Genomic DNA, 23956 nt, shown 5'->3' with positions numbered 1-23956 from the left:
CATTTTCAGGGGCCTCATTCCCACAGGCCACTAAACACACCCAAACACACAGTAAAATCCATGCTTGACCTTTAGAAATAATTGTAGACAAAAATGGCTATATTTACATTGATTATACTTGATTAATTTATATTTAACTTGATAAAAATATTCCACATGGGGTGGACATGTTTTCTTTAGTGCTGGCTCAAGTAAGAGCAGGGGAGTCATTACATTGATAAGTAAACATCTATTATTATTATTTTTATTATATATATATTATACATACATACACAACTGGGAATCGGGGGGAGTTGGGGATCGGGAGGGGGGGAAGGGAAACAATGGGGTTTAATGGTGGACTCTGTATATGAATGTTTTGCTTTGTTATGTGTCATGATGTGAAGCAACCAATAAAAATGTTCATCTGAAAATGTTACTTGAATTGGTGCTATTTTTGTGTATTTGTATCTTTATACTGTGGAAGGCTTTGTTTGGAAAATGTTAATAAAGCATTATATTGTTACATATTATGTTTTATCCTAAAATGGAAATAAGTGCATTTTGACAAGAGACGTTTATTTTGAGTCAGATTTCAGCACTTTCAAAATCTGTGATTAATCGCGATTAAAGTTTTTAATTGACTGACAACACTAGTATATGTTATATGTTTGTTCAACTAGAAGACGTCAGTGACATACTACCAACTATAAAACTGCAGAAACTTCTTAATACCTTTAAAATGGGTAATTATAATCCCACATCTTATCTAGATTTACTCTCAGAAGCAAGAACTTAAAATGTAATGCATTGATTAGATGATAAGGTAGTTCCTAATTTCCAATTCACTCATTTGTGTGCTCACTTGCTCACTCAAGTACTGACATGAACAATGTAAATAGTTTTATAGACAATTCCCTTCATTTTAAAGTTATAGTAAGTGATGTTTGTTTGATGCCTACATTTGAATGGAACTGGCCATTGTAGAAATGTATGGAATTGTATACAGTTTATTATGTATATATCAAGATATGTGTACAGATCCAGAGGTGGAAAGTAACGAATTACAACTACTCTCGTTACAGTACTTGAGTAAATGTTTCACATTTTTCTACTTTAAGTATAAATAAATAATAATACTTTTACTTTAGTTAATTAAAAATTAAGTATTCAGCTTCACTACATTTATTTTCATCACAATTACAAAGTTAAATAATATATATATATATATATATATATATATATATATATATATATATATATATATATATATATTTCTGCATTTTTGGGAGGAAGAAAGTTATAAGCGCTAAATCAGTTTATAAACTAAAACGCTCTGTGTGCGGCACAACAGAAGCCCGCAGGGTTCAGCATCATGAGCACAGCAGCTTGCATAAAATGCCGCCGGTGTCCTCTCTTCTCTTGCTTCTTCAAGACTTTCTGCCCTGTCACTATACAAGAACTGTAATACTGTGATTTTCTGCATATTTAATTTTATTCTGGAAAGAACCCGTTCATTCATGTACAGTACGAGGGAACTGTCTGAAAACTTTTAACCACTGACCAGACTTCACTTGTTTTTAAGGTATGCAATGTTTTAACTGTGTCAAACATAACACAATGTAGTTTGACATATATCTGGGGTTATCTTGTTTACTTGCTACTATATGTCTAAAACAAACTTTTTAAATACCTTAGAAAGATACAATGGCAATAGTGTCGGAAATGAACGGGGACTTGGTGCAAAAATGCCACCCGGAATTCAAAATAAAGATGCAAAAAATGCACACACAAACAGTTCCAGTGTTTTATTAATAATATGTGATATAGTCACAATTACATACATTGTGATCTTCTTTTGACTTTTCACTGAACATTATTTTTTATTCCCACCGTCCAGTTCCTCGCACCATCGTGCGCACAGATGGGCTCTCCACGTCTATCAATCCGCATCAGTTCGGTATTGAACTCCCGTGTTATATTCTGTAACCGTTTGCCCCTCTTGTTCAAAATAAACTGTTCTAGCGGGTAATACATTCACTCAGGGTGCTGTACTGTACTCTGCCCTGTGCTGCTGTTTAGCTGCCTGAAAAGCCTCACCTGGTAGAGGTCAAAAGTGCACAAGGAATGCATGTTATATAAAGAAGGTAAGAGAAATCACAAAACATAATGAAACCAAATGCTACAATTTACAATACTTAATAATAATATCTCAATATGTTAAATAACCATAATGTTAATTAAGACTTTATTATTACTACTGTAATACAATAATACATATACAGAACAGCCACTTTTAGTGTTTGAATCATATCTCTCACTAAACACTGTGTGAAATGTTTATTTTTGCATACAGTTGGCATGTAGGAGTTGATAACAGTTTGCTTAATAATCTCATTCCATATCTGGATAATTGATGCAATATCATAGAGGATAAATTTCCTCCTCTGTGATATTGCATTATATTAGTTTTGTACAGTATGTTAACTTAATAGCCAAAATACTTGGACATACATGAATGAGAATAAACCTGAAATAGGAATGTTTCAGTCACAATGCACATTATGTAGAGACAATTATAGATATTTTGAATTTTACAAATGGCTATTTCTATTTAAATAAATGATGTATTCTTAAAATGTTCTGTTTGTCCAAGAATCCTCTTACAGCAATGTTTTTGCCTATTTTTAAAACCAAAATTTGATTTGCAAGAGTAAAGTAACTCAATATTTCAGCCAATGGGGAAAAACCCACTGTATTGTGATTTCTGCATGGTAGTGCAACAATTTTCAATTAGTTCTAATAATAAGACAAATTAGCACTTTAGAATGCTTTTGTAAAGAATAGGTGACACAGTATATGTTTGCCATCATGGGTAAAGACAAAATTGAATAAATACCACTTAAAACAATCATTTCAAACTGTAATAATAATTTGCAATGAATGATTTTGGCAGTATTTTTGATCAATTTAATGCATCCTTGGTGAAAGGAAGCATCAATTTCTTTCAAGAACAAAAATGTCTTTGTGTTTTAGAAATGGAAGCGTATATACAATATATAATATCATTTTCATAAAGTAACTTGTAACGTAATTACTTGAGTAGTTTTTAGGCAAACTACTTATTTACTCTTACTTGAGTCTTAATATTTCTCAGTACTTCTACTTGTACTCAGCTAATTATTTCTTCAGCAGCAGTACTTACGTAAAAAAATCAGTACTCTTTCCACCACTGTTCAGATCTAACGTACATTTCAGTGCCTGTTTGATTTTTTTTTTTTGCGACTTATAGAGACAGAGGTTGTCACATTGGATCCAGTGCCGGCCCTGCCTATTAAGCGACATGTGTGACTGCATAGGGCCCCGCAGCCATCGGGGCCCCCATAATGGGTTCAGTGTGGCCAAATAATGCAATAAATGTAAATAGCACTGGGCAAAAATCCCATCTATATGAACACCAATCCCATGGAACCTATCAAAACTATTAAAAACCTTACATACACTTTGAAGAAAAGACACAGAGAGATAAGTAAATTAGTTGTGTAGGTGAACCAGGTTCAAGTCCACCTTTTGCCAATTTCACTATTCTCCCCTTATTATTCCATGTAAGCAAAGTCAGACAGTGGCTGTACATGCCATCGGAAAGTCATTTATTTTAAATAAAAATGAACACAAATGGTGTAAATAAAGTGTCTAAGGGGAGTGTGATATCACTGAAAGTAAACGCGGTGTTCTCGTTGTGATCGGGGCTCACTAAACGTTGGGTGGGGCAAACGGGTGCATACATGCACACCTTTCCCAGTCTGGAACACGTGGTTGGTGGCTTTTCCCAGTGGCTTGCTACCTCACAGGCTGGCAGAAAGCAAGGGTCATGGCGGCGACTCGGTTACCCGTTTCCTGGACCTGATGAGACCAGGGCAGGTGCGTTTCTTCCCACTGCCAGCGATATATTTATGTTCTGTGACAATACTTACAATATAAACTGTTTTATTATACACAATGCAAGTGAATGGTGACCAAACTTTCAAGCTCCAAAAAGCACATAAAGACAGCATAAAAGTAATCCATACGATTTCAGTGGTTTAATCAATTTCTTCAGAAGCGATCTAATCGGTTTTACGTGAGAAATGACCAAAATATAACTCCTTTTTCACTGTACATCTTACCATTGCAGTCTCTAGGCAGTGGGAAGAAACACACCTGCTGTCTTGCCGAGCGTGGCTTTAGAGAGAGCGGTCTCTTCAGATTCGTTTTTTTCTGAATAATCTGCTTTTTGTGGAAGAAAAAGGCATATAAATCGTTGTTTTAGATGAACAATCACAAACAACAATGGCACAGACTGTGGGTGGACACTATAAATGAAGAGGTTTTAATTGAACAAGCAGACTTGTGGACTCAAAATTCAAGTATGAATGAATCTTGGAAGGAAACTGATGGGACTTTTGACAAGAAAAGGAGCTTTGAATAATGAATTATACCTGTAGCAACCTGCCTTTACCAGATACCCAACCCATCTGGCCTTATCTTACCCACCCTTACCCTGAGGAAATAATAAAACAGAAGACACAAAAAAAACATTGTGGCATTACTTTTACTGTCTGATGAATCATTTATTTCACTGTATTTCTCATTTAAGGTTTTAAAGCACAGAATTCAGCAATCATGCATGTGCATCCTAAAAGTTTTTGGATACTGATATCCTGCAGCTACTACAGTAGTGAAAATTAGTCTATGAAAAGCCTTAATTTCTCAACATAATCCAGGTAAAAATAGTAAAAAAAATGTCAATTAAAATGTACAAAAAACAACTAAAGAGGCACTCACACAGCAACTGAGCCGCAAGTTACTGAGGCGAAATGAGCCGTCAGCAACCTTTGGAGATACGACAAATCAGGGTTATTGTAGATTTTTTTCAGTTAACGAAAATTATTTTTTCATATGGAGTTTTGTGTTCCTTGCCACAGTCGCCTTCAGGGGTCTAAATACAAATATTATTTATATATTTATACTACTTTATTTATTTTAAGGCACAATTTACAATCATGTTTTTTTTAATAAACTGCACTATTATGACTAACGAAAAAGAAGCTGTAATATATGTAATGTCTTAAAGCATAATTTTCTATAACGCTGCTTTGAAATTATGTGTGTTGTGAAAAGTGCTATACAAATCAAACTGACTTTAGTTTTTGTTAATGAAAATAACACTGGTTCAACGTTATGCAAATACACAAAAGTCTGCTAAATAACGAGTTAAACACTTCTAAACACTGGCATACCTTAATTTACTGAATTAGTTAAAAACTCTAATTATTTTAATTCCATCTTTTTCTGTGTTTATATGAGGCGTGTTTTCCTGTGTGAGTTTTGCCTCTTCATTAGTGAGAAAGAGCATACAGTTTTTTAGCCGTGCTCTCCAGTCGGTCCCTGTACTCCAGGTTACTATAGTTAGACTTGGGCACTCCCCTTGTCCCGTACAGCAGACCCCAACAGCAGCAGGCGATCACTGCGGTGCTGTCACTGTCTCCTGTAGAGAGAGAATGATGCAAAGACTTTCAGTTCAACAGACAAATATTATTCAAGTAATAGTTCACCCAAAAATTTAAATTCTGTGAGCATTTAATTACTGCCATTACAAACCCATATAACTTTCTGTGAAACACAAAAAGGGGATGTTTTAAACTTTGAATGCTGCAACCCTGCCCATCTCTGTGCACCACTCCTGAAATGAAGGCGCTCCTGCCGACTTCCATCCCCTAAGGATGACCTGCCTGCCGATTATAACACTGGCTAGGACCCAATTTTTTATATATTTATCCCCTATATTAATGACCTCCCAATCACCTAATATACAGAGTCTGGGGCAAAATGAAATTTGAGCATCCAATACGTCACACATAAAACTCTGAACCCTCAACCAAAAATCTTGGATCTTAACACACCACCAAAAAACATGTTGTGTCTCCATCTTCTGATTGGCATCGCCAGCAGGTGGGTGTGTCTTTAAGACCAAGCCTATACAATCTAGAGGGGGTCTAATAGAATTGATGTAAAATCTTAAATTGCTTAAGGTGCACCCTTACATCTCTAGATGTAGACTTGACATTTTTTAGAATCCCAGCCCACACTCCCTCCTCCAATACAAAGTTTAAATCTTTCTCCCATAATCTCCTGATAGAAGTTAAAGCGCCATCCCCCAGACTCTGAATTAACAGGGAGTAATACACTGATGCCTCATGGCCTTTTCCAAAAGCAGTAATCACCACTTCCAGAGGATCTGCCACTTCAGGAGGGTGTATGCTACTCCCAAAAATAGTACAAAGCAGGCGGTGCAGCTGTAAATACCTAAAGAATTGAAACCTGGGGATATATCGGTATCGTTTATGTTTACCGATATGCACAGATATGAAAACTTTTTTTCTTCAGAACATATAATGCAGAAAACAATGCTTAAGAATTGGTGTCATAACGTAGTTTGTCCAGCAGAGCGCATTCCGACTCCATTGTTTACAGAGCTGAGCTGATGTAGTTCTGGTGACGGTGGTTCTGTAGACAGTGCGGAGTTAAACGGTGTCTTCTCGGTAAGTTGCTAACTAGTTTGTGAAATACATATTGGAAAGTTAAAAAACAATGACCCCATCATTTTCCCTTTTCAATATAACTAATATAACGTTAACCCTGTCCCTGACAACCATGTCACTAATGTTTATCACATCTGTTTGCTATGTTAGCCAGCTATAGTTTGTCAGTGCAGACAGTAACGTTGCAGATTGAAAGGTAAACATCAGAGCATCTTTTTGCAGCTCATCAGACAATGGTGCGGTGGTGGATTGTGTCTGTTGAGTGTTGATGTCACGCTACCTTGCTACCTAGTTGGTGAGACACAATGCTGGAAAGTAAATAAAGTCCATCTTTTACTCTCCGTGACAACATGCTTATAGCTAACTAGCTAATCACATAACTACTTTCATTGTTGTCAGCTGAGTGGAAGCTAATGTGTAAACATGTATTCACCAAACTGTTTTATTCAGGATTCGCAGTTTGGTACCCCCTTCAACCGAACAATTCCAGTCATTGTATTTACAAAATGTAATATTTAAAAGTTTCCCCTGAACTTGTATAGCAGAATACGGTGTAACACCACTGCCGCTGTTTATCTCTTGACTCGGCAGGTGTAAATGCTTCTTGTTTTACAACCTGCCCCTAACTGACTATCAGTATTTGACTGATACTAAACAGTACTACTGATGTTTATTTAGCTATTTATTTTATTTGTATTTATTATTTATTTAAATGGTCAGCAACTGACTGATACTGAACATACAGTACTGATGTTTATTTAGCTAATATTTTAATTTATTCTTTATAATAATAATAATTAGCAACTGACTGATACTAAACAGTACTGATGTTTTGAAGCTATTTATTGTATTTTTATTTATTCTTTATTTTCTCAGTGTTCATTTCTAGAATTTGTTGACAATGTATAATCATAATGTCAAATATTCTTTGATAAAAATATTTAAGAAAGCAGCCTTCTGAGTACCTTTGCATAGTCATAGGTCAAATTGGTGCACAATACACATAGAAAAGTTCTGTTTTCATTCCAGCTCAAAAATTAACTAAATTGGCCACCATATCGGTTATCAGTGAATTTTCCCCCTCTAAAATCAGTATCAGTCTAAAAAATCCCATATCAATAAGGCTCTAATAGAGATCAAGATAGAATTCTTTAAAAGCATTATTAATATCAATGGCTGAGGTAAATATTTCACCACCAGCAGATTTCACTGAGGGAATGATAGAAAAAGACTCTCTCTGCTTTATATATCTTGCCAAAAGCTCCCTGCTTTGTCCCCCAACTCCAAGTATGACTGTCTTGCCCTGAATAACCAAAACTCCACCTTCCGCGACAAAATAGTATTATATTTCAATCAGGTCAATTCTCTGAGGCCATCAGATGACATTCAGTGCTTCAGTTCTACCTCAGCACTTTTAATATTCTCTTCCAATTCCACAAGTTGTTGTGCTTTGGATTTTTTGATGAATGAGGCATACTGTATGATCCAACCCCTAAGAACCGCCTTAAGTGCCTCCCAAGCCACGCCCACAGAGGATACTGAGGACCAGTTGGTCTCCATATAAACACTGATTTCAGTCTTTAACATTTGTTGGAAATCAGGATTTTGCAGAAGGGATACATTAAAGCGCCAACTATATGATTTATTTTTCTCTGTATGTGGCATCACCTCTAAACTCACCAGAGAGTGATCTGAGACTAAGATGTTTCCAACTGAGCAATCAACAACAGAGGAAATGAGGGACTTATATATATATATATAATCTATTCTAGAATAAATCTTATGGACTGATGAAAAGAATGTATAGTCCCTACCAGATGGGTTCAAAAGTCTCCAAATATCCGTAAGACCAAGATTTTTACACATTCTGTGAAGTGTCAATGTTGCTCTAGGGGGTTTACACACTTTTGCTTTACTGTGATCAAGGACTGAGTCCATCAATAGATTAAAATCTCCTTCCGATATTATATCATGAGGGCTGCCAGTGGCTTGCCCTGATCATCAACGTTAGGTGCATAAATATTTGCTAAAATAAGACTTTGTCACTGAATTTCAGCTAAAACAATAATTACTCTTCCTAATTTATCTTTACTCTGTTTGTAGATGTTTACTTATCAGTGTAATGACTCCCTTGCTCTTACTTGAGCTAGCACTATAAAAAAAATGCCCACCCTATATCTTTCCAAATTTTTCAGCTTCCTGTGGGGAAAGGTGCTTTTCTTGAAGAAACACTATATCATATTTCTTATGCTTAAGAAGAGAAATTACCTTCCTTCTTTACTAACCCTAACCCCGAACATTCCCCAGAACCAAACAAACAGGAAAAACAAAGTGCGCATTAACCCCGCTTACGACAGCGCCAACTGGCATCCATCCCTCCAAACTCAAACAGTCTATGCACGCCTACGAGAACCTCCGCGACAACTTTGCCGTCAGATTTCTCAAGTCTGGTGATTCTATACAGAATTACACAGCAAAATATAATCGATAAAACAAACTCCAGCCAATAGGCAGAATAAACACAAAGAGCGTGTAGCTTCATCCATAAAACTGTCCTAAAGGTGTATTATTCTACAAAATAAACTCCAGCCACTAGGCTGAACCAGCACAAAAAGAGCAGGCAGATTCTTCAGATAGTCAAAAAAATGTTCAGTGACCCAGTCCATTCGGCTGCAACATGAGTGTAAGCAAATAACTTACTCACTCCAATGACTTTGCCAGAAACACTCCACAAAATAAACTCCAGCTGATAGGCGGAACCAGTACAAAATGAGCGCACAGATTCTTCAAACAGTCAAGTGAATGTTCAGTGAGCCGGTCCACCTGGCCGCAATGTGAGCACCACAACACGACCCACTCACTCCTTTGACTTAATGAAGGACATCGCTTGCTGTGGGAATGTGAATGTTTTATGGCCATCCTTAGCATCTATTCTCAATTTGGTCAGGAATATCAGTGCAAAAGCGACCTTTTGTTGATGTAAAGGTTTCTTGCATTCCTTGAATCAATCACGTTTCTCTCTTGTCGAGTTTGCAAAGTCTGGGAACAAGAAAATGCTGTGGTTCTTCCAAAAAAGCCTTCCTTTACACCTCGCCTCGTGTAACACGAGATCTTTATCAGATGATCTCAGAAATTTGGCCAGAATTGATCGGGGCCTGTCACCCTCAGCTGCTCGCCGAGCCAGAACCCTGTGAGCTTGCTCGATTTCCAGCTTATGGCCTGGTATGTCGAGCAGACTAAGAAAGAGCCCGTCCAAGAATTTCACCATATTCTGTCCCTCTGCTCCCTCCGAGACTCCCACAATATGGACGTTATTCGGCTGGCTACGGTTTTCCATGTCCTCCAACTTCTCCCAGACACTCTCCAAATCCACCTTGGTCACTAGCGGATTAGCAGATAATTCCCTCTCTGATGACTCCAGATAATCGATCCGTTTCTCAACATCCCCCACTCTTCTGACCACATCAGCAAAGTGCGCAAAGCTCGCCATTCACATGTCTGATACTCGCATGGCGTCATGTGACTCCCCAGAAATATACGTATATAGAGCCTAAATAACATGTGATGATCATTTCATATTTTAAGATATTTTTTTTATAAAATGTCAAAATATTTTCTGACAGAACTGCTAGTAAAGATTTGGTGACAGAATCATGTAATTTCTGTACCCAATATAACAAACATACATATGAGGTGTGTTCGACATCAACTTCACCTCACAGTTGCAGTCAGTGGAGGAGTTGAAAAGGAGCCATCAGGTTGAGACACTGGGGGAAAATCACTAGGAATTAATTATGTCCGGTAGGCTTGTGTCCTTTGGAATTAGCTGTATTTCTGCATTAACTGGTCATAAAATGTGATCTCATCTTCATTAAAGTCACAAGTATAGACAAACACAATGTGCTTAAGCTAACAACACATAACCAGTTATACTCTTACGTCTTTATTGAACACATCCCATTAAACAAAAGTAAGTGAACCTTTGGATTTAATAACTGGTCAATCCTCCTTTGGCAGCAATAACCTCAACCAAGCGTTTCAAGTAGCTGCGGATTAGAAATGCACAATGTTCAGAAGGAATTTTGGACCATTCTTCCTTACAGAACTGCTTCAGCTCAGACATATTCTTAGGATGTCTGGTGTGAACAGCTCTCTCGAGGTCATTCCACAGCATCTCTATTGGGTTAAGGTCTGGGCTCTGACTGGGTCACTCCAAAAGGTGGATTTACTTTATTTGAAGTCATTCTGTAGTGGATTTACCTTGATGTTTAGGGTCATTGTCCTGCTGCATCACCCAACTTCTACTGATCTCCAGCTGGTGCACAGCCACCCTGACACTATCCTGTAGGATATCTAGATAAACTTGGGAATACATTTTTCGATGATGGCAAGCGGTCCAGGGCCCGAAGCAGCAAAGCAGCCCCAAATCATGACACTCCCTCCATCGTATTTCACCGTTGGAATGATGATTTCATGCAGAGGACAAATCTCAGTTGCCTCTGCGTCTGAGACAGTCAATTCACGCATCTTATCACGTGGCTTGTTGAGCGCGTTACCACGGAGACATAGTGTGTGTGGAGGCTTCACGCTATTCTCTGCGGCATCCACGCACAACACACCACGTGCCCCACCTAGAGTGAGAATCACATTATAGTAACCACAAGGAGATTAACCCATGTGACTCTATCCTCCCTAGCAACCAGGCCAATTGGTTGCTTAGGAAGCCTGATAGGAGTCACTCAGCACGCCCTGGATTCGAACTTGTGATTTCAGGTGTGGTAGTCAGCGTCTTTACTTGCTGAGCTACCCAGGCCCCCGTTGTCATTGTTTAAAGCAAAACTCAAATGTTTTAGTTAACATTACAGCAATGTTGGAACAAAAACAAAAATCTAATTTTGCTTTATATCAATACTTAAAGCTGCCCTGTGTAACTTTGAGCTCTCTAGCGACATCTGTGGTTGAGACTTAAAATTGCAAGCAATTTGCAGAAGAACACTTTACGTGAATCGAGTTTCGGCACTATTACTCTGGTGGATGAATCTCATGATTTGAGCTTTGCCTGTGTGTGATCATGACTGGAGATATTCAGAGCCGGAGTCATAACATGCTATTTGATATGTTGATATTGGCTCAGTCCATCTCAAGTGGTCCAATACAAGTTGTTTAACCATTTTTAATTTGTCTATTTTTTTGTGATTACCTCCATGTATTGGTATTGCAAAACCACCAGTTTTTTATTTTACTTGGTTTAACCATGACGGCCATCTTTGTGTCATGGCACACGACACATTTTGGTTATACAGCGGTTTATGGAAACCTCAATATCTCAGCTCAGGTTGGTCCTAGCTCCTTGGAACAAAAAATTATCTCTAGAGCACATTACAAAGAACATGGACATATATAAACATTTTGCACATTCTTGTTCCTTAGACTTAGAACTTAAGTCCTAATGTAATGCTCAAGATTGCTCAAAGTTCACATTTAGGGTCAGTTTATAATGGGAAGTGTTCGAGTCTCAGTCTTAATTTTTTTAGGGGGTACCTAGGTAAGTGTAGTGTGCATGCAGAACATTTCAAGTTTGAGACTTCTCTTATTTTTTTTATTTTTTATGGGGACAAGAATGTGCCATTGTTTTAAAATTCCTTTCAATTTCAGGTTGATTATCTCTGGTGGGGGACCAGATAGGAACATTAAATTTTCACAAGTCCTCTATAGTAGCATTCTACTGTAAAAATTTTGAGTTTGAGATTCCACTGGTTACAGAGCTAGGGCTAGTAGAAATCTGGGGAAAAGCCTACTTTATTCAAGCATTTTGAGAAATAAACAGATGTAATATAAGAATAACAAATAATAAAACTACATTGCAAAATTCCAGGTTTTCCAGGACAGGTGGGAACCCTGGCATCGCATCAAGCCATGTGGTAATCGGTCTGCTCAGTGCTCCATGAAGTCGAACACACCTAAAGTTAATGGACTGCCTACTGACCTCCATGAAATGCTGCTCGACTCATTAGCTCCTCCCAGTCTGAGCCCGCCGCCAACAGAGCATCCAGAGCTATCATTGGAGCATCATGACCGCAGCTACCAGCCCACCCAGACAGGCTGAAGCTCTTGTAGGCACCGTCTCGTTCAGCTAAACCGTATGGTTCAGGCCAGACAACTGGACCAGTACCAGAAGACAAACCCCGGAGATCCAAATACCTTAAGAATGAAGAAATGAAAATATCTCACATGTGAAAACTTTCATGGTCAAATAAAAGGAATAGTTCAAACAAAAATGAACATTCCGTCATTATTTACTCGTTCTCAATGTCATTCCAAACCCATATGAATTTCTTTATGTGGAACACAAAAGGAGATGCTTTAAAGAATGTTGCGATCATTCATTTCCATAGCAGTTTAAAAAGCACACAAAAGTTGTCCATGTGACTCACGCCTCATATCCCAAGTCTTCTGAAGGCTTATGATCATTTTTTATGATGAACAGACAAAAATTCAAGTTGTTCCCAAAGTCATGCCAGTGCAGCTCCTATCTACTTGAATGGGGAAAGACCACGGTTGGTCAAGATTACAATCATAGAACATATTTCAAATCAGCAGTAAAATCAAGGTCCAACAATATAAACAATACTACTACTACTATAGTAGTACTACTAATAAAACATTCAAAAAGTTTAACAAATCTCATACATTTCTGTTTCATAACAATTAATTATTGATTATTTCTGATAGTAAAACTGATCTAAACAACCAGTAGCACCTACATCGGCATGAATTCGAATGCACAGATTTTGTGTTTGAATATGCATTTTTATTTTTCAAATGACTACATTTCAATGATTATACAATTGTTCTGTGGCTTAACAACCTCAGAGCTCATGGTCAGTCTGTCTAAAATGGTTTTAATGTTATTGTTTAAGCCAATTTCTCTATGAGGAAAATGCATTCAATTTGTTATTCCAGAACCCCACTGTTGCCTTTAATGTAGTTTCTCACCATTTCCATTTGTCAGTAAAGTAGCCCCAGTCTTTCTCTGTCTCGTCAACAGCATATCCCGCAGTCTGTACATACTGCTTTGCTACAGGACAAGCTTCCTCCAACAAACCCAAACCCCAGCTCATGATTGGTCTGCGCTGGACCGCGTAGGCAGTGAACAAAGCTGCAGCCACAGCACCGAGAAATCCAGTTGGATGATTATGAGTCATTCGTCCAGTGTCCACAGCAACTGCAACCAGTGAGGACAGCTGCTCGGGATTAGGGTATCTGTGGAGCAAAGACACTTACTGTAGCTACCAACAACACCACTGCTAAATTAGGGACGTGCAAAACTACATGTTTTCAAAATCTGTCTTAAGGAAGCCCTGTATAATTAGGCCAGTTTCAGGTTCACCCATCATCAGATGCACGTTTGTTATGGGGCTTTTACATTAGATGCATTTTTGCATTCAAAAACAGACGGCATGCAATAGAATGAAACAGACTGCAGGATCTCGAGACACGTACAATTTCTAATTTTAACAGTGTAACGCTCATGGTGTGAGGTGCTCAAAAACAATGCGAATCGTGACTTATCCAAGAGTGTTCACTGTGCAAACTGTCTAACAGCTAAAGCACAGCATGCTAATTAAAGCAGTGCCAGTAAAATATTGAAACTAAATCAACCTTACTAATTGACTAGCAGTGTTGCCAAGTTGGGGAATTTTTCACCAAATTTAGCGACATTGTTTGCTGCAACTATTAATGAGGTTTTGTGCTAAGGAGCTATTTTGGCTATGCTGTATTTAAATATATCTTGTGACTTTAAGCAAATATTATCAAACATACACACACAAGCCATCAGAAATCATCTACTTGAAATCTTGGGACTGTGAACTCCATCTTTCACATATGATATGGCCTTTTTGCTTGCAGAAATTACAGTCCTTAATTTAACTTTTTACTAATATATATATATATATATATATATATATATATATATATATATATATAGCTATGCTTTTTCTATACACACACACACACACATACGTCAGACCTATATACAGTGTTTTTGTGAAAAAATTTGACTTTTGATTGTGGTTCTGGAGATTTTCAGAGGAAGGAGTTTGGCAATGCTGTTGACTAGTCAGTTATTGGACAAATAAAGTTAGCCACCCCTGTGCCAAATATACTGTATTTAACCTTATAACACTGTGTGTATCAAATATGATACACAACGTTTGACGGCTCCAGTTTCACTCTCTGTTCAAGCTGATGAACCAAACAAACTATGGTATGCAAGTTTCACATGTTTATGGCACCACCTAGTGGTTATTTGTGGAAAAAAGTGGTTTCAATGTTTATATCGATCTATTTAAAATGGTGGCGGACTTGCACGAAAAGTGAATCTTGTGTTGGGATAAATGACATCTTATTTTAATAAAGTAAAAGTGATGGTAATGATTATATTGTTACTGATATTTTAAAATGAGTATTTGCTGAATATAAGCAACTTGTGCTCAGTTTAAATGTTTAATATTATTTTATTGAAAAACCCCCTTTGAAAATTCTGACATATTTTATAAGATATATTAAAGTGTGGACTAATATTTCTGTGTATTTTCATATATGCAGCGTGCTTTGTCATTATAAAGATCTCACTATTTTACATTACAAGCTATTATGATGTCATCTTACCATAAGTTCATGAGACCCAGTGAAAAAAGTTGAACAATTTCCCTGTTTTAAATGTCAATATACTGTTTGGTGCATAAAATACATATGATAAAAACTGTTTATTGAAAAGAAATATTTTATTCATATTGTATTTGAAATGTGATATATTTCAATCCATATTTATTGACCAAGCAGAGGAAGTTGTCATGGCCACACTCTCAAATATTTTGGTATCTCTGAAAAGCCCATAGAGTCCTCTGATAATACCCCAAGATTTACCACTGTACAAAAACCTCAATAACAAATGCCCTATGGGGCCTGGGTAGCTCAGCAAGTAAAGACGCTGGCTATAACCCCTGGAGTCACGAGTTCAAATCCAGCCTGGCTTCCTACATTTACATTTATGCATTTGGCAGATGCTTTTATTCAAAGTGACTTACAGTGTACTTATTACAGGGACAATCCCCCTGGAGCAACCTGGAGTTAAGAGCCTTGCTCAAGGACACAATGGTGGTGGCTGTGGGGATTGAACCAGCAACCAGTTATGTGCTTTAGCCCACTACGCCACCACCACTCCAGCACTTCCTAAGCAACCAAACTGGCCTGGTTGCTAGGGAGGGTAGAGTCACATGAGGTTACCTCCTCGTGGTCACTATAATGTGGTTCTCGCTCTCGGTGGGGCGCGTGGTGAGTTGTGCGTGGATGCCGTGGAGAATAGTGTGAAGCCTCCACACGCGCTACGTCTCCACGGTAACGTGCTCAACAAGCCACGTGATAAGATGCATGGATTGACGATCTCAGACGCGGAGGCAACTGAGATTCGTCCTCCACCACCCGGATTGAGGAGAGTCACTACACCACCACGAGGACTTAGAGCGCATTGGGAATTAGGGCATTCCATATTGGGGAGAAAAAAAACAAAAGTCCTATACAAAAATAAATTGCTGGGCCTCAGGAGGATAGTGACCTTTAAAGTCTAATATATCAAATATGATACATTCAAAAAAAAAAAAAAAAAAAAAAAAAGAGCACATTGTTTTGTTTTTTTTAATGATTTCTTTTTATAGTTTGTCTAATGGAACTAAAAACAGTTCAATGTCAAAAAATGAGAATTTTTGGACAATTTTTCATACATCAGGCTTTACAGGGTTGATAATACAAATGCAAACATGTTTGACCCTCACCTAAGGCCAATGCACATGGACCTCATAGCTGCCCCACACCCAGCGCTCCTTGGATTGTAGGGGACCCTGTAACCCCCTTCAGTGCCCGGACGCAACTGTGAAACCCCTTTACACAGAGAAAGCATTTATAAAAGAAGGATACGAGATATGAATGGACAACACACAAGAACTTACACTGTTACAATATATAATATTTCCTTCTTTCAGTAGCTTCAATGTTCTTTGTTTTCTTTATGTCCTAGAATAAAGATGTGATAATGGTCTTGATCAACCCTTAAGTGGATTTTGGTATAATATGTGATGACAGATGTTCCCTAACAGACAGAAAAGTTGCCTTAATTAAAAACTTTTTTTACCCAGAATGCATGTATTTCCTGGCGCCCTGTCATCCATGTCCTTCATTGCCTTCACATAACGCAAGGCAACCTCATGAAGTAACGCCTCACCTTCTTTACCTGCAAGACAACAATGACGACTCCTTAATGACCTTTAAGTGAAATCAACATCATTCTGTTTTCTTGTCCAAACACATCGACTGATGGACCAACCTGTTGCTAGAGCTTCAGCAGTTGCCAGGTGAAGCACTGTGTCGTCACTAACTGGCCAATCAGGAAGCTTTACACAGATGTTTTTCAGTCCTCCGAGGTTTTGCAGTTCCTATTTGATCACAATAAATGACTGATGGCAAATACTGACCAGCTTTAAAGCAATGTTCTGGTTGCTCACATTTATCAGTTCAAAAACTGACATAAACACATATTTAAAAATCAATTATTTGGTATTATTCTAGGTTGAAGATGTACCAACAGATTAAACAGAAAATAGTTGAATGCTGTAATTGTAGTTTGTCAGACCTTGTGGATGGCAGGACCGGAATTGTTAAATTCCCACAGCCCGTTCCTGTATCCCATCGCATCTCCTACACCACTGAGCAGCATGCCCGCTTTATAATGTTCCTTAGAGACAGGACTGCAAGAACATCCATCCATTCATATCCACACATTATAGGTCATTATAACTCTGACAGGAGGTCATGCAACACTCACTTGAGGTCTGGTAGGCCTACCATCATACTAACAAAGTTTTTTGAACATGGCACCATGGTAATTCCATATGGTGTTCTGAAAATCTACTATAGTAATACCAAGGTTTTTAACCATGCTCCACACTGTGGTAAAGTTGGTTTCATATATAACATTTCTTCTCTCAATTGGTTTCTAATGGTGGGTCCAAAAAGGTTGGTATCAGTTAATTATTAATATTGGCAAGTATATCAATCAACTACAATGCTGTTTTCTCTTGAACAATGTTTTTAAAAAGTGAACAAAGCACTGATCTCTATAGATGGTGGTGAACAATCTTTAAGGTACCGTCTACAAATTATTGGCTCTATTTTCCTGAGTTCGCAAAGCGCAGCGCTATGACCATCTTATCCAATTTTCACAAATCTAAGTGCAATTTTCTTGCCAGCGCAAGTGGGCGAGGGTGGGAGTGTATGTGTTGTGCTACTCTGGGTGTATGCGTGCAAACTGTGGGTGTATTGTATGTAAATTAAGTGCCGCAAATCGCAATTTGCTATTTTCCTGAGAAATATGTCATTGCGCTAAGACGTTTTAATATCACCTCTCAGCACAAAGTCCAAATTCAGTTCCTACATTTGCAGCTTGGAGATTTCACCAGCAATTGGTAATAAAGTTCATCCAGATTCTGAAAGTAAAAAATATCAAATAATGTCCTTGACGATCGCTGTTGAAGCTGTTTGTTGAATCAAAAAATTATGAGATTTGTGTTAAACTTTCTAGAGGTCATGGTTAATAGATAATGGTTAATAGGGATTGTGCGTTCCTAGTGTAACTCGGGCAGTTGTTGTTGCCATCCTGTACCTGTCCCGCAGGTGTGATATTCGGATGTACCGATGCTGTGCAGGTGTTGTTACACGTGGTCTGCCACTGCGAGGATGATCAGCTGTCCTTCCTGTCTCCCTGTAGTGCTGTCTTAGGCGTCTCACAGTATGGACATTGCAATTTATTGCCCTGGTCATATCTGCAGTCCTCATGCCTCCATGCAGCATGCCTAAGGCACATTCATGCAGATGAGCAGGGACCCTGGGCATCTTTCTTTTGGTGTTTTTCAGAGTCAGTAGAAGGGTCTCTTTAGTGTCCTAAGTTTTTATAACTGTGACCTTAATTGCCTACCGTCTGTAAGCTGTTAGTGTCTTAACGACCGTTCCACAGGTGCATGTTCATTAATTGTTTATGGTTCATTGAATAAGCATGGAAAACATTTTAAACCCTTTACAATAAAGATCTGTAAAGTTATTTGGATTTTTACAAAATTATCTTTAAAATACAGTGTCCTGAAAGTTTATTTAATTATTCTTTCAAGTGTTAAGCAGTTGACTGACCAACACAAATAAAGCCCATGTCTGGATAAACAAACAAAATTCAATGACAAATGTCATAGAGCAGGGGTTGGCAACCTATGGCACGCAGAGGGGTGATCACTGGCATGCCAGCAACGGCGAGAGAGGAGTAGACTATTTTATTTATATAAATTCGCACCTGCATTTCAATCTACATCTTGATGTAATCCTTCCTCATGATCTCGCAGCGTGTTTTCATCAGCTGAATGGGAGGCTAAACAAAAAGTTAAAATGTGACGAGACTGCAGTATACCCAACAGACTCATGCAGCGCGTGCATGCCATTCGCATATCACGAGCCAAATTGGCCAGGTTGCTAGGGAGGGTAGAGTCACATGGGGTAACATCCTCGTGGTCGCTATAATGTGGTTCTCGCTCTCGGTGGGGAGTGTGGTGAGTTGTGCGTGGATGCTGCGGAGAATAGCGTGAAGCCTCCACACGCGTTACGTCTCCGCAGTAACGCGCTCAACGAGTCACGTGATAAGATGCGCGGATTGACGGTCTCAGACGCGGAGGCAACTGAGATTCATCCTCCACCACCCGGATTGAGGTGAGTCACTACACCACCACGAGGACTTAGAGCACATTGGGAATTGGGCATTCCACATTGGGGAGAAAAGGGGAGAAAATCCAAAAAAAACATTCCACACAATGTATGATCAGTAATCAAATAAGCAAATTTGTGACATTAACTGTGTTAACTCATTTCGTACAAAAAGACAGGTTTTCTTTCATTAAAGCACTTAAGATGCTTTGTGAAAATTCACACGCAGGATCATGATTATATCATAATCATCGGATTTTGCACACATTTTTAACTCAAACTGTTTTGCTGATAATATCATTTGTAATGAGAAATAAACGGTTAAAATAGAAAAATGCAAAATAGAAAATTGTTTACAAGAAGACTCAAACTTGGGAAAATCTCAAACATGTGCATGGGGGGCTGTCAGCACAGCCATTGACCAGGAAAATAAAGAATGGCACTCCATGTCAAAAAGGTTGCCGACCCCTGTAATAGAGCAACGTCATATTCTGCACTTCATAATTAAAGGTGTCAGCTTAAATAAAACAGTAGATAGGGTTAATACTTTGAATTAACAAGGAACAGGAACATATCTGCCTTCTCACATGCTATTCGGCTTCGTTTCTCATCAACAACATTAGCAGCAGCAGAGAATAAGTGCTCACTGTCCACACTAGTTAGAGGAGCTGACAGATATTTTTGTGCTGCTTGGACCGATGCAAGAAAACAGCATTTATTTCTTCGCCAGTAGTCCAATGGGTTTCATAACTCGGCTGAGTGAAATACCCTTGCAGCAAATCTAAAGAAAACATCCTAAAGTTGTGTTGCCAAACCCATGCCAACACAGTAGAAAGCTGGCACAAAGCCCTGTCTAGGCCCTGCCCCGACTAGTATGGTTGTGTCACAGGCAATCCTTAGTCCTGTTGACACAGATAACATGTCGTTGCAGCCGAATACTTTGAGAATCCTATAACAGCGGTGGACTTTTATTTTGTCACACGGGATTGAGGAAGAACCGATGAGGGCGCGGGTTGACCAATCAGTGGAAAGTGCCGTTTCATGCCCACTCATGTGCAAATCAAATATTTAAGCTGTTTATCCATTTTCTAACAATCAACCAAAAAACTAAAAATTTAAGCAGAATTGTAGTGTTGTTTTCTCCCTCCTGTTTATTTCTTTCAAATTAAAAAACAAACTATCAAAACGTACACGGACCCTGTTCAACACGAAGAAGCTTCTCACTTTTTATTTATTAAGAGAAAATCAAAAATCATTAAAAGTTTATATTTCTAAATCAGTGTCTGTATTCACAATGATGAAGAGGTACCTGCATACCTAAGTTTATAATAATGAAAACACCCTCACAATTCAGGTGATATCTTTTTAAACGGTCAATGTCATAATACTATTTTAATATATTGCTTTTAATGTGGATTGGCAGCAGACATGCTTCGATCGTTTGAGTCATTTATAATATGTAATCGTTCCTTATTTGATGAAACTAAATTGAGTTCCGTATTAAATCATACAGAATTGCTGCATTAGTAAAAGACTTTTAGCCTGAAGATGTTTTGCGAATACGGGCCCTGATGTATGTGACTTTCTTCTGCAGAACTATCTCAGTTCTGTTGGTTTATAACCCTATCATGTTCCACTTGTGCTTTTATGTGAGTAAATGATGAGAGAATTTTCATTTTGGGTCAACTATCACTTTATGGTTGTTTGAAAAACATGTTTCAATATAGACAGTATCTGTTACAAGAGTAGAAATGTACCTATTGTCAGTACAGGAAAGACATAACATACAAAAATAATAAAGCAAGCAAGCCGATCGGACAAACTGAAGATTCACACACTTTATAGACGGTCCCTAAGTTCTGACTCACATACAATACAACTATATTAATTTACAAACACTTACCTTATTGCTTCCATTATTATAAAACTTGAACTGCTCCTCGATTTACCGATCGGATGCACTCGGGGGAGGAGTTAAAAATTGAGCTTTCAAGCCGGACACAACCCCCCGGCAGCCTAAGTCTCGCGAGAGTCTCATTCGCTGTTACTATGGTTAGGTTTACGGTTAGATTTAGTGGTAGGGTTAAGGTGAAGGGTAGGGGTAGGGTTTCTGTAGGACTCTAAATACACACAAAAGTCACAGTGTGTGACTGTTCAATGCCGCTCTCGCGAGACTTTAGGTAACTGGGGGTTACCTTCTAGACACCACCCACTTTGCTCTTTCCGTCTTGTGCTGAACCTACACCAGTCACGGAAAATCGCGCGATGTTTGCAGACGAAGCGGAAGCCATATAGACAGATGCTTTAATTTTAAACTAAAATATTCAGAAACATTGTTCATTTAAAGGTTAATGTTCTGCTTAATACAGTGCCTGTTGTGTGTACACAAAGTCCAATAAAAGCCAGTATTATTTTAATACCAAAAAAAAAAGGATTCAGTATTTTTAATCATTTTGAATGTTTTTTATGAATAAAATAAAAATGTTTTTTTAATTTCGTAATAAATATTACTCTGACAAACATAATAAAACATGATGTTCTGTTTTGAAAACATGGATTTGTGAGAGTATTGCCGAACTGGAGGTGTCAGAAAAAACACCTTGGTAGTGGCATAATATAACATGACTTTTATTTCTGCAATAGACTGACATAGCAGAAGCAGTATCACCGGGTTCACACATCCTCCGTGAGCGGGACATGAGTGGCGCGTTTCCGTTTCGGTGCCCATATTAACAGATGACACCGTTTACACTGCAAGTGTGAGTCGTGAGGCCCAGACGCGGTAGTGAGCGGATAGTTTCGCCGTTGAGCCTATTTTTGCAGCGCGGCTCATGCTGAGATCAGCGGCTCTGGGTGCAGTACAACACTAAATAATCAGGAGATTATAGAAAAGACACTAAACAAATAAAAATTATTCAAACCGAACCTATAGTACACTACAATTGATATGTCTGCATGCAAGTAAACTCAATAAAATAAAGAAAGAATTAATAAACTGCCAGACCTTTTGCCATTCTGTGTATATAGGTGTACAGTATAGGCACAACATTAACCAATCACAACCAAGTGTGCTGATAAAGATGAAATGCATGTGACTGCCCACTGTTGTCCTCGAAGCAGCAATAACCTCAGCTTATTATGACCTTATTAAAGAATACATTTGGCACAGGATCCCATAGATAACTTTATTTTCTGTGCAGTGGCGCTGCTGTTTCTCATGGAAGAGACGTGACCGTGCCGGAGGATGTGTGAACCTGCCGTAAGAGCAGTATAAGTAGTATGTCATAGAGCACAACAGTGCCCGCCCACTTTTTCAGCCGTCTGGGTTCCGGAAGTATTTTACCCATTTATTTTTCCCATAGAGTTTTAAGCCATGAACCAAACCAACCAGCTCCGAGGTGAATTGCAACATTACAAACTTTGTTTTGAAGCAAAAAAGGTATTTGAAAATTGGACAAAGACAAGGATACAAGGCTCTGTACTTACCATCTTTCATGAGGGCACAGACTACAATCCCATGAAGCATTGTGAATGGTGTCACTGAATAAAAAACTATGGGAATATATAATAATATTGATTTAAAGTTGTTGATGAGTACAGAAATAATACATTTTATGTTTATTGCAAAATATTCTGATATGTACAAATATATTAGTTTAAGGGTGAAGGGAGACAACTCGATTACGTCATTCACAGTGTGTCACGGAGTGTGCGGTTGTGCCGAGGCATTTCTTCGCTGGTTTAGTTGGCTGTGGTTCTCTGATTGGTGGATCTTTCTCTGCTGTACCTTGGGTAACTTAGTTGTTTATCATGAATTCCGCTATCAAACCGTGTTATTTCAACTTTCATTGTTTAAAAATCCTGAGTGATGGCATTAACAGAAGCATATACCATCAATGAACATCCTTGTAGCTCACAGTAGGTATGTCTTTAAAGGTTTATAAGTTATCGATGAAAAGCAATTCATAAATGCATGGGATTTTTACTTCTGGAACTAGACTGTTGCGCTCTATTATGAACGCAGCCCATGAACCATGTGAAACCGTTGTCACATTGTGAGTCTGGCCAATCATGGATAAGCTGTGTCTTGATTCAGACTCGTGCAGCTGCTCTGGAGAAACTGTTCCGGCTGCGTCAGATGGCTATCTCAAATCGTTCTCGCGGTACATTGATGGCATACATCACAGTGACGCACAGATGCCGCCGTCTCAAATAGGACAACATTTCTAACTGACATGCAGTGCTTCAAGTCCAGCACCGATCGGACTGTGCAGCACTGCATGAAGTCAATCAGTGGCCAGAACTACAATTAAAATAAAACAACATAAATAACAAATTTGTAAAGCATGAGACCTTGTTGTACTTTCTGATTAAGCACCTCTGTGTTCTTTTTCTTTCTTTCTGTAATAAAATATTGATATGTTTATTTTTATTTAGGTTGGCTTAAAAAAGCCAACCTACTGGTCTACTATTTAAATGTATTTATTATTATTATTAGACTACATTTCTGACTCTAAGGTCCTGTCCCAAACACCCTAAGCCCTTGCAGTCTTCCTCTGAGTCCAGACTTTGGTGATGTAAGCGAGTGCAGACTG

General features: G+C 38.3%; 1 protein-coding gene across 2 annotated transcripts; it reads right to left on the bottom strand.

Annotated features, from left to right (window-relative positions):
• Nucleotides 1-4568: 4568 nt before the first annotated feature.
• On the bottom strand, nucleotides 4569-21423 carry LOC127421955 (ADP-ribosylhydrolase ARH1-like). Of its 2 annotated transcripts, XM_051665211.1 has the most exons (8): nucleotides 21265-21423; nucleotides 17251-17365; nucleotides 16945-17053; nucleotides 16753-16851; nucleotides 16397-16502; nucleotides 13557-13823; nucleotides 12547-12761; nucleotides 4569-5506 (listed from the first exon to the last, which is right to left on the bottom strand). In XM_051665211.1, the coding sequence occupies exons 1-8, from the start codon at nucleotides 21276-21278 to the stop codon at nucleotides 5358-5360; spliced, it is 1074 nt and encodes a 357-aa protein (XP_051521171.1). In that variant the 5' UTR covers nucleotides 21279-21423; the 3' UTR covers nucleotides 4569-5357. The 2 variants fall into 2 exon arrangements, with proteins under 2 accessions (XP_051521171.1, XP_051521170.1); XM_051665210.1 differs by lacking the exon at nucleotides 21265-21423 and having other exon boundaries at nucleotides 17251-19578.
• Between the last annotated feature and the right edge of the window lie 2533 nt (nucleotides 21424-23956).

Source organism: Myxocyprinus asiaticus, chromosome 31 (genome assembly GCF_019703515.2).
Source record: "Myxocyprinus asiaticus isolate MX2 ecotype Aquarium Trade chromosome 31, UBuf_Myxa_2, whole genome shotgun sequence".
NCBI lineage: Eukaryota > Metazoa > Chordata > Actinopteri > Cypriniformes > Catostomidae > Myxocyprinus > Myxocyprinus asiaticus.
This window is presented reverse-complemented; position numbering and strand designations above follow the sequence as displayed.